The sequence below is a fragment of the Populus alba genome, chromosome 6 (assembly GCF_005239225.2).
Source record: "Populus alba chromosome 6, ASM523922v2, whole genome shotgun sequence".
NCBI lineage: Eukaryota > Viridiplantae > Streptophyta > Magnoliopsida > Malpighiales > Salicaceae > Populus > Populus alba.
The window spans coordinates 11,151,769-11,163,310 of record NC_133289.1 but is presented as its reverse complement, the minus strand read 5'-3'; the positions used below and the strand labels follow the sequence as shown (position 1 = coordinate 11,163,310).

The 11,542-nt window shown below is 32.4% G+C and overlaps 2 protein-coding genes across 2 annotated transcripts; both read right to left on the bottom strand.

Moving 5' to 3' along the window:
- Positions 1–966: 966 nt before the first annotated feature.
- On the bottom strand, positions 967–4,766 carry LOC118048558 (beta-1,4-xylosyltransferase IRX9). The gene is made up of 3 exons (XM_035058324.2): positions 3,935–4,766; positions 3,096–3,324; positions 967–1,265 (listed from the first exon to the last, which is right to left on the bottom strand). The coding sequence occupies exons 1-3, from the start codon at positions 4,606–4,608 to the stop codon at positions 1,089–1,091; spliced, it is 1,080 nt and encodes a 359-aa protein (XP_034914215.1). The 5' UTR covers positions 4,609–4,766; the 3' UTR covers positions 967–1,088.
- A 2,053-nt stretch (positions 4,767–6,819) lies between these two features.
- Positions 6,820–9,591, bottom strand: LOC118048559 (elongation factor 1-alpha). The gene is made up of 3 exons (XM_035058325.2): positions 9,434–9,591; positions 8,035–8,516; positions 6,820–7,907 (listed from the first exon to the last, which is right to left on the bottom strand). Exons 2-3 carry the CDS (start codon positions 8,494–8,496, stop codon positions 7,026–7,028), a joined length of 1,344 nt encoding a protein of 447 aa, XP_034914216.1. The 5' UTR covers positions 8,497–8,516; positions 9,434–9,591; the 3' UTR covers positions 6,820–7,025.
- Positions 9,592–11,542: the final 1,951 nt, after the last annotated feature.

Here is an 11,542-nt window from a genome sequence, read left to right as displayed (position 1 = left end):
AAGCCAAGACATCCATCGGCTTTTCTTTTATAAGCCCAGGTGTGCAAGCCCAACATGACCCTTCCTCTTTTTAAAAAATATTTTTTTAATATTCTAAATTCAAATCTTATTAAATAAAAAAATTCTAATAATATTTAAAAAATCACATCATATTTTTCAAATAAAATTAGTGGTTTTTAAAGGTAATGTTAAAGGCTTCCATGGATGATAATATATAAACTAATATGCATAGTTGTATAGAAGAAATTCCCCATGGATATTCAATGAATGAGAATAATTTTTCTTTTAGTTTCATATAAAATTTTTTGCAAATTAATTATTCCTTTATTTTCATATACAATAGCATAAAAATTATCAAAGCATTTTTTTTTTATTTGAACTTGTTTTTTAAGTGATGATAAGTCTTTATTAAAAAAGTCATTCTATTAATAAAAAAAATATATAAATAAATAAATAAGTGATTTTTTGATAGACAAAACTTTTTAAAGTGATTCATAAAAAATCAATTTGCTTGATGTAGTCTCAATAGTTTCTTGAAGAAGAAAAAAACCATGTCAGAGACACAGTCCCAACTTTTTTATAAAAATAAATTATTTTTATGATGAGATTTTTTATATGAATTAAATAAATCAGCTTATATGCATGTATTAATTTTTTTTAATATAAAATTTTAAAATTGAGTAACACTATTTATTGATTGGATTAGAAATTCATAACTTGGCGCAAACAATTAAGCTAATTGTGAATTAAAAATGTGTTTGTTTTTGTGTTTAAAAAGAACTTTTAAAAATATTTGATAATTTCTTACTACAAATGATTTTTTTCATGATTTTGAATAATTTTAATGTGTTAATGTAAAAAATAAATTTTAATTTTTTTTAAAAGAATATATTTTTAATATATTTCAAAATAAAAATAAAAGAAACTTTTTGACAACAATTATCATAATCTCAAATACAGCCTATATAAAGAGGAAAATTGAAGATTTATAAAAAATTAATGAGAAAAGAAAAGGAATTATAAACTGCTCATCGACAGGATCAATATCTTTGAATCTCTTTACACACTTTTTATCTTCATGATTTCCCTCATATTTTTCTCCTGCTAGCATCCGTGGATCCGGTGGTTGAAAGATGGTAGCTTGGTGATTTTGAAACGGGAAGATTAAGACGCCAAAGCATGATTTTTGAACAGTCCTCTGGTGGGATTCCCTTCAACTCTGTTTCATCTTCGAGAGCTGCTTGTTTGACAAATTTGATTGAATTCTGTAAGGGGAAAATAAAAGTAAGCTTTGTTAAAAAAAGAAAAAAAGAAAAAAAAAAGAGGAGAGATAAGCAACCTTTATTAATAAACATCTGGGCACGTTTTCGTGTTTCGCACTTACCCTACTTCTTTCAAGGAATTCATAAATTGTAAATAAATTAACAAAATTATTGGAGAATTATTCTGCTATAAAAGGTAAGTCATAGTTATAAATTTGTGTAATTTTACAGTATTAATGAGTGATAAGTAACATCTAGAAAGATAGAATTATAATTTTTAGTAAGTACTTGATTTGATTTTCTCTCTTACATTTTTTGATCTCTATTTTTGAAGTAGATTTAATAGAATAACTAATATATTATCACTAATTTCTAATAAACCCACACCAACCTGAAAAGTTGATCTAGGAACTTGAGACTCGATGTCTACCTTGAGTCGAGTTGTTAGTTGAACACCTAAGAATTTAACATAGCAAAACTTGTTTAACCCAGATGGGTTTTTAATGACCTAATAATCTGGACAAGCCCAAACTAAGCTCGATTAGGTTAACTATAAATAATAATAAATTTTCATTTATATACCTAAAAACTCAATATATTCATTCAATGAAATTCTAGTACTGTCCAAAAGTGAAAAATCTTATGTTTTTTTTTTTAATTATGGATTGTGTTTATTGTTATTTGGATATTTGAGTTTTAAGTTTGGTTTATGTTTTTTATATTTAAAATATGTTTGTTAATTTAAGTTTTTATATCATTATTTATTTATTGAATTAATTAAAAATTACATTAATACTTAGATATATTTAAATTCAGCATGCTAAGTTATTTTAATATAGCATGTCTTTAATCTTTTAAATTGACCTGATAATTTCTGAATGAACCTAAAATCCAAGATTATTTTCGAGTTGGTTTCTAGATCGCACCTAGCAACTATATATTTAAACCATTAAGAAATATTGCAATTGAAAAGCCTCATTTCACCCACAAGCTCATGATTTTCATAGATTAATAATAAATGATTCTAAGATTTGAAAACAAGTTAGGTCACTTGCTCATAATAAACACTTAAAACATCACACTGGAGTAGATTTTCCTCCAAAAAAAAAAGAAAAATTGCGTTGTTGGATATAGATACCAAACAAATAATAATATCTTGATAGAAATAGGATACGGAAATCACAATCATGCTATTTGTTCATATTGTAGCTTTTCTTGTCACCAACTTCCCTAAGAAAACTGGTTTGAGAATCTTTTTTTTCCGAGGCTAACTTAATTTAATTTGCAATTAAAGGAAATCAGGATATCAAATCATCCAATTACCTAATTGTTATGCAAATATATTGTTAATTTTATAGGTTGTGTAGTATTGTAATTATTTTTAAAATTTTTATTTTAAAAAAATACATCAAAATAATATATTTTTTATTTTTAAAAAATTTTATTTTAATTTTAAACCATCATTCAAAATATATATATATATATATATATATATATATATATATAAAATTAAAATCTCGAAAGGAGCTCAGCCAAATGTCTACTAAACGAAAGTAATTAATTCAAAGCATATCTACCAGTTAGTATGAATGGACCCGACTGTATAGTTGACGGTATGATTAACTTCATGTATGCACTATGACAGCATGATTTTCCACAAAAGTAAAGTGATCATTACAAAGTTGACAGAATCTCATACTTTTTGAGAACTTTAATGTCCTTATTTAGCGCAGCAACACGAAGGATAATTACCTCGTTACTTTTATTGTGTTCGAAGGTATCTGATCATGATTTCAAAGCTGGGTTTAAGTTAGATTGGTGGGAAGTACGTACCTGTGAGGTTTGCTGGACAGATGAAGGGCGACCCCATCTCTCCGGATCCCAAAGGATCGAACTGTTGAATCCAAAACTTGAAATATGGATTGGAGGCCTTTTATCCGTTTCGTTGTTCATCTTCTTCAGATGCCACCCGATAACCTGCGAAGAATCACACACGGGTCCTTCGATTGTCACTTTGTTTTTGTTTGCTGAAAGCAGAGCCACTGGCCATGTCCCAAACACCCTGCACATTATCCACCAGAAGGAAGTTAGTTCCATGGATTAATCAATCAGCTAATACTGGGAATTTGTTAAGAACAACAGCGACTAAACGATCAAGTCAGGAGGATTGTTAGTGTTCATCGTGTGTGGTGGAATGGAACTCCAGCAGTCTCTATCTGTGCCTTGTTTTTTTCAAAGCGATTAGCTGACATGCATGTCCTCCACCTCTGTTTTCAACAAGTGAAAGCTACATAACTGCACACATGAAGTCCAAGTTGGTTCTCCACAGAGCTTGATCGACAAATCACATAGCCTAACCACCCCATATTGAAAGAGTCAAAAATCAAATGAAGATGTGGGACTCGTAAGATGGATATTGTTTTCTATCTGACCAATCATGTTTTTCTGTTATAAAAAGCTGTTTGTGAACTTTAAAATCTATACATTTGGTAAACCTGAGCAATCAAGCTTCAAGTGTCCCATTGAGTTTTGCTTAGCAAATACTGAAAGCTTTTTGTTTTCTTCTCTTTTCTTTCTCTATTCTCGTCCTCTTCGTTAAAGTATAGCAGTGGCAATTTAAACTCAATTTGGGAAATAATCATAGAAGTAAGACGTAAGTAGAATTAACGTACTCAATTTGTCTAAGCTCGTCGAAGAAGCCAAGATCATAAACATTGGAAAGCCCGGCGAAATGAACAATTCCACTCAGCCTGTGTTGCTCAATGTGCCTTAAAGCAACATTCCTTTGATGATCCAGCTCTGCTTCAGGATCTGTAAAGTTCTCCTTGATGACCAAATGCCTATACATGATGCCTGTTTTTCTAAGTATCTCCGATACTTCATCTGAATCTGATTGCCCTTCCACAACAATCCACAATAATGGAGGCGGAACCAGCTTGATTGTATTAGCTAACCTCCTCAAAAACACCCCTTGGTACGGATCTTCAGTACTAATTGGCGTAACGATAATTGCCAGTCTTCTTGGTAGTAACTTGGGTTCTGCTTCTGCTTCTTTCTCCAAGAATTTTGCAGGTTCAGATTCCTTGGAGCTTGATGGAGTTGGTACAGGACTTTCAGCTATCATACTTCTGTTAACATTACTAGCATGTGGTACACTTGCAACCTGCTGGGGCAACATTTGAACAGAATGCGATTTATTTGATGCAACAACACGACTAGAAAAAATTGAAGCCTTGCCCCCTGGAGCGAAACCTGTAAAAAAGCCCATAACAAAACATAAACCAAAATGAACTATAGCTTTCTTCCACAACTGAACTTTCCTCTTTGATCTTTCCAAAGACCCCATCTAGCTAAACCCTTCAAACTGTGATCAAAATCTAAGTTTCTGGGCTTGGTTAGCTAGATATTATTGATCACCGACTTTTGGCCAAAAAAAGAAGGGGATTCTTTGAGAGAGAGAGAGTGATAAATGTAGAAGACTAAAATTAATGTACAAGGAGTCGCTTTATATTGAAGGTTATATAATTTTTTTTGTGTCAAGGTTGAAGTTAACCTGTCTATGAAAGGAAGGTAGTGGCGAACTCAAAAGGCATGTTTTTTTTATTTTATTTTTGGAACATATTTGACAAGGCATTGCTTCGTTTAGTTATCACTTGAAGTGAAAGAAAACGAAGAAAAATGTGTGTAGAGGCTAGTGGGAAGGGCTTGAGTTGCTGTCTGCACCAAATAGTTGGTGGGATGCAACCCATCAACTAAATAAGACCTGGAAAAACAGTTGATTTTATATTCACCTGTTGTTGAGATTAACTATGTAAACCGAGTATAGAGAGTATCAGATGTTGTCTGTCCCAGGTATTGTCTACTTATGAGCTGAAGTTGAGCAGCATTTCCCAGCGAGGGTAAAAATGGTATAAAAAGGCTTGAATGTTTTGGCTTTAGGTATTTATATTTCCATACATGGTAATTCAAAGCATGTGTTCTTATAATCCTTGCTTTGGTTCTGAAGTTTTCTTATAGGGGATTTGCAGCCTAGGATTTCCCTTTGTGATTTCTTGGAGGGAGGGAGGGAGGGAGGATCAAGATACCAGGAAAAAAGAGAGACCTTTGAGAGAGGAAGTTGACTCGAACAACATGAAATGGATTATACTATTAATAGCAATTTGTTACTTGTTCCAAATGATGATGATGGATAAGATGTCCGTCTCTAATTATTCTTCTCCATGACTAACAATTATTTAGGGTGTGTATATGTTTATTTGCTATTAAAAAAAGTTGGTTAATAAAAAATAGTTTTTAATTAAATAAATTTTTAATTTAGTTTTCAGGAAAATATTTTCCTTTTATTTTGAATAGAAAATACTTTTTAGAAGTTTTAAAAAATTTAAAAATATCATATTATTTGCTGATTATATGAAATTTAATCCTTAAACTTTTGATTGTTATATTTTTTTTTTGAATATTTTTTTTTTAATTTCATCCTTTATAATTTAATTTTTATATTAATTTTGATCGTTATTTTTATAATTGTTATATTTTTTTTCTTTATCATTTTTTAATTGAAATTTTGTATCTAAAAAATTTGATCTTTATTCTTTTAATTGTTACTTATTTTATTTAAAATAATTTATGAAATATTAATTATTATTATTTTAATTTCTTCATCTTTTAATTTTTTTATTTTTTTAGATTTGATCTTTATTATTTTGTTTATTATTTATTTTATTTGAGATAATTTATGAAATTATATATTTTTTTTAATTTCATTCTCATTTAACTTTTTAATTTGTAAGATTTATTCTTCATTATTTTAATAAACTTGAAAAAAAATAAAATATTAATAAGTTATTTTTCAATCTATTTTCCAAGACATAATAAAAAAAAATATTTTTTAAATTATTTTCTATTATACTATCAAATATCATAAAATAATTTTTTTTTCTTGAAATTCAAATTTCAAAAAAAAAAAACTTAATGGGGCTTAATCACTACAACATTTCCAGTAAAAACTGCTATCATAGCTTCTTCATCTTCACGTCAATGATGGGCAGCTTCCGTGATGTAACGAGGGATGTTATGGTTTCAACAGCTTGAGTGGCGCACGTAAAAGCTTCCACCCATCTAATTTTGAACAGCAGATTAGTAAGAACAACAAAGCAAATTCCTTTGGGCTCCAAAGGCATATGGTTCACGCAACTAGAATAATACATGTCCATTCCTTTGAAAGTTGAATCAGGGGATCATCATCTTCTACAAGGATATGGGAAAGCTCATTTCCAGTCTGCTTGAATGTAATTCTAATTATTTTTTAAAATATTTTTTAGTTTATAATATATTAAAATCATATTTGTTTTATTTTTAAAAAACAACATTTCAAAACATTAAAAAAAATTAATTTAAAACAAAACAATAAAATAAATTTAACTTTTTAAAAAACATTTTTTAAAAGCAACAACAGAATGTTATTTTCTCATCTAAATCAATAGCAAGGGCCAGAGACAAGCCAGAAAACTGGCAAGACCAATAATTCTACAAACATTGAAGACTGAGATGATGCAGGTAAAGATAACTGGATACCAGAAAACTTAAATTGACGAAGAAGTCTCGAACCAAAAAACATAACAAGCTCGGCTTGTAAAATTCCAAAACACGCATAAACTGTAAAGATAAATTGTAAACTGTTTTCAAAACTTGACGCGGAGAAAATAAAATCAAACAAGCAGAAAGGAAGACATAACTAGCCTAAACTGTAATAAAGCAAACACTTCACTTTTTCTTTACTGCAGACTTGGTGACCTTGGCACCAGATGGATCCTTCTTCTCAACACTCTTAATGACACCGACTGCCACGGTCTGGCGCATGTCCCTCACTGCAAAACGACCAAGAGGAGGATAGGCAGAAAAGGTCTCAACAACCATAGGCTTGGTGGGAATCATCTTCACAAACCCAGCATCACCATTCTTCAAGAACTTGGGCTCCTTCTCGAGCTCTTTGCCAGATCGCCTGTCAATCTTGGTCAAAATCTCAGCAAACTTGACAGCAATGTGGCAGGTGTGACAGTCAAGGACAGGGGCATATCCATTCCCAATTTGACCAGGGTGGTTCATGATGATGACCTGAGAGGTGAAGTTGGCAGCCTCCTTGGCAGGATCATCCTTAGAGTTGGAAGCAACAAAACCACGTTTGAGATCCTTGACAGCAACATTCTTAACATTGAAACCAACATTGTCACCTGGAAGGGCCTCCTGAAGAGCTTCATGGTGCATCTCAACAGATTTAACTTCAGTGGTCAGTCCAGTGGGGCCGAAGGTTACGACCATACCAGGTTTCAGGATACCAGTCTCAACACGTCCCACAGGTACAGTTCCAATACCACCAATCTTGTAGACATCCTGAAGTGGAAGACGGAGAGGCTTGTCTGTGGGTCTCTTGGGCTCACTGATCTGGTCAAGAGCATCAAGGAGGGTGGGGCCCTTGTACCAGTCAAGGTTGGTGGACCTCTCGATCATGTTATCACCCTCAAAACCAGATATAGGGACAAATGGGATCTTCTCAGGGTTGTAACCAACCTTCTTCAGGTAGGAAGAAACTTCCTTCACGATTTCATCGAACCTGGCCTTGGAGTACTTGGGGGTGGTGGCATCCATCTACAAGCAACAGCCAACAAATGAAATGCAACTCTTAGTCAGGTGTTTAGAAATTTTGAACAGTACAGGTTAAAGTATTCATGACATGTAAAAACCAACTGCAAAAAGTAGTAGAAAATATTTTAACCTTGTTGCAACAGCAAATCATCTGCTTCACACCAAGGGTGAAGGCAAGCAAGGCATGTTCACGGGTCTGGCCATCCTTGGAGATACCAGCTTCAAAACCACCAGTGGTGGAATCAATAATTAGGACAGCACAGTCAGCCTGTGAGGTACCAGTGATCATATTCTTGATAAAGTCACGATGACCAGGGGCATCAATGACAGTGCAGTAGTACCTAGTTGTCTCAAACTTCCAGAGAGCAATGTCAATTGTGATACCACGCTCACGCTCAGCCTTAAGCTTGTCCAAAACCCAGGCATACTTGAATGACCTTTTGTTCATCTCAGCAGCTTCCTTCTCAAACCTCTCAATCACACGCTTGTCAATACCTCCAAGCTTGTAGATCAAATGACCGGTAGTGGTTGACTTGCCAGAGTCAACATGACCAATAACCACAATGTTAATGTGTATCTTCTCCTTGCCCATGATGAAATTTGGGAGAGAAACTGGAATTGATAAAATAAAAGACTTAATAAATACATAAACATATTGAATGGACAGAAAAACATACAAAAGTAACATTTCCAATAATACTAATTAACCAGTCTTATACTTAAATTTCAAGTGACCATAATTTCAACAACAGTAAAGACATACATACGACACGTTCTTAAAAATAGCATGTCATGAACTAAAGACAGAAGCCAAATAGTCATTCGTATATAACAAGTTAAAACTACCCACAAAACAATACAGCTTATACATGTGTCTGAATAAACCAGCAAACCTTTGATACAACAATAAGCCTAGATCCGCTTATTAGTTAATAAAAAATAATTTCAGAGGTGTGACTGCTGGGATTCGAGCCCAGGTCTCCACGCAACAAAGGCATGGAATTTACCATTAAAGTACAGTCACTACAGAGTCAACTAAAACATTTTCCCATCAGATTCAGGCACTTTCATCAAAACAAACATGACCACATGTTATCAAGGTTCAGTTTGCTTCTTCCTTGTTTCCGATGGGAAAAAAGAAAACACAAATTAATAAAAAAAAATAGTTTCAAATTAAGATCTTTAAATAAAAACAGTAAAAGCAAATGATTTTCAGAATAGAAAAAAAAAACCCGTTTATATTCATAGCAGAACAGTAAACAATTTAAGAAAAGAAAAACTAATTCAGAGTCTGAATTATTTCTCTTATCTGATTTCAATCAAAATCAACAAAAACTGAATCATTAGATCTGAAATGAAACACGATCAGTAGCATGAAGCAAAGCAGATAAACAAATAAGAAGAAAAGCTTATAACAGATGACATCAAAATTATAAAAGCTAAAAGATAGAAAAGAAAAGAGAATCACATCAGATCAGACAAGTAAACATAACAGAATACTGAAGAGGGAGAGAGAGACGAGATCTAACCTTGAAGAAATGAAGTTTAGGGAATCTAAAAAATAAGGAGCTCTCTCGCAGTTACAGAGAGCAAACGAAAGAGATCGAGAATGGCCGCTTATGCTTGTTTAAATAGTGACACTCACTAAGCCATTTGGTCTTAGATTAGGGTTTCTCTATCGGCCGTTGGATTGTTTTTAAACTAATGGTCCAAGAAAACCACGTAGCAGCCAGTAATAGAATAAAGTTTCTCTGTCGGCCGTTGGATTGTTTTTAAACTAATGGTCCAAGATAACCACGTAGCAGCCAGTAATAGAATGCGCTTGTGCTGTTTTATCACGTTCTTAGGTCATGTCGGTTATGTTTTTGTTGCCCTTTTCATCTGTGAAGTTCCTTTTTTACCCTCCTTCATCCACTCACACGTAATCTTCCCGCAAATCCCAATTTGGCCCTACATTAATGATAATCATGGTAACTGCATCCCTAATTGATGCGATTCTGATGGTGCTAGCGCTGAATGTTAGCTTTCATCTTCTTGAGTCATCCTAGCCGATAGCTTCTACGATTCACATCAAAGTATTTGATTTGCTTGTATGTCCATTCTAGCCATGTTTCCGATTTGTTCTTTGGATCAAAATTCATAGCTTCTGTTCTGATTGCTGTAGGGTTTGTGATTTGGTTAGGCATATTTAAGAGTATTGTAAATGTTATTTTTTAAAATATTTTTTATTTAAAATTATATTTTATTTATTTATTAATTATACAACAACATCAAAATACTATATATATATATATATATATATATATATATAATTAATTTAAAACTAAAAAATTTTAAAAGTATAATTCACTGCGATGCCAAATAGAACTCAGCTAGACTCATTGTTTGCTAGAATGGCTTTCAACAGCTAATCCTGTTCACGATTCGATGTTATAAACATCTACGCACGCAGTAATGATTCGAGACAACACTTGTGGGAATATTTCTGTGCACTATGGGAACATATCCCAAATAGAACCAGTAGCTGTGAACTTAACATATCCCCGGTGAGAGAATAGCTCATCACGCCAGACAATGCTCGCTGCCAAAATCCAGCATTACATTTCTTCAGTTTTCCAAGTCCATCCCATTTGAAATTTAACATTTTTAAATACAATTTTCATGAAAAAATATATTTTAAATTCTATCATTTATTAATGCAAACTTCAGCTGAAAGTCAATAAATAAAAAGGTTACAGTTATTAACTTGATGCATAACCACATTTTTTTTATGAAATTTTCCCCATTCAAGTCAGCTATATTTATGCTAACATCATCACAACTTTACATAATGTTTCAAGTCAACTAAACCAGCAATTTTAAACCCTTTAAATAGAGTTGGTCGAAATCTTTGTCTATGCTAAGGGTGGATTTCCTTGTACAATTAATCTATCATCAACTTTTTAAATGTTTCACTTCATACATTCAAACATAAATTCTTCATGAATTTTGACAATTACAACTCCTCCATATAAACAAGACTTCTTCAATTTCCATGATGGATAAATGATGGGTCCTTCCCTTTCTAATTAATAATGTTGACATCTTGCTTATCTATTAATTACCTATACCACCACAATTCTATGCAATCTTCATAACAATTTCATTGAATTCCCAACTACCCTTGATTTCCCCCTTTGACAGAAATTCAACTCATGGTGGGAGATGAATTTTTCTTCTACCATTTTTTCAAACACAATTTCATCAATTTAAACAATCATTCAATCAATTTCAAATTTCCATCATGCATATTTTAACAAAAATGTATAATTTCACAAGATAAACTCAAACCAAGCTTGAATTAAAGTTTCTCACCTCTTAAACACAAGAACTTTGAAGGAAAAAGATGTTAAAAACAAGTTTTCTTCTTCCTCTAATTCTTTCCTCCCAACCGATCACTTTATGCTCTCCAAAACTCTAAGAAATCTTCAATTACTAGTTCAAATTCCTCCTAAACCCCTCTTCTGATCCCCTGCTCACTCTTATCTAGTGTTTAAATGGATGAATTTAAGGTGGAAATCAAGTAAAGATCAACAAACCTCCCCCCTTCTTAAACAAAGTGGTCGACCATGAATGGTTTCTAGGAGAAGCCATTCACA

What these genes read in the sequence shown, in the direction of transcription:
- LOC118048558 (XM_035058324.2), bottom strand. Translation starts at nt 4,608, where the DNA reads ATGGGGTCTTTGGAAAGATCAAAGAGGAAAGTTCAGTTGTGGAAGAAA. An exon ending in GACGAGCTTAGACAAATTGA is followed by an intron (nt 3,325 to 3,934) that starts GTACGTTAATTC and finishes GATAATGTGCAG; the next exon opens with GGTGTTTGGGACATGGCCAG. An exon ending in CTGTCCAGCAAACCTCACAG is followed by an intron (nt 1,266 to 3,095) that starts GTACGTACTTCC and finishes TTCCCCTTACAG; the next exon opens with AATTCAATCAAATTTGTCAA.
- LOC118048559 (XM_035058325.2), bottom strand. Translation starts at nt 8,496, where the DNA reads ATGGGCAAGGAGAAGATACACATTAACATTGTGGTTATTGGTCATGTT. An exon ending in TGATTTGCTGTTGCAACAAG is followed by an intron (nt 7,908 to 8,034) that starts GTTAAAATATTT and finishes TGTTGCTTGTAG; the next exon opens with ATGGATGCCACCACCCCCAA.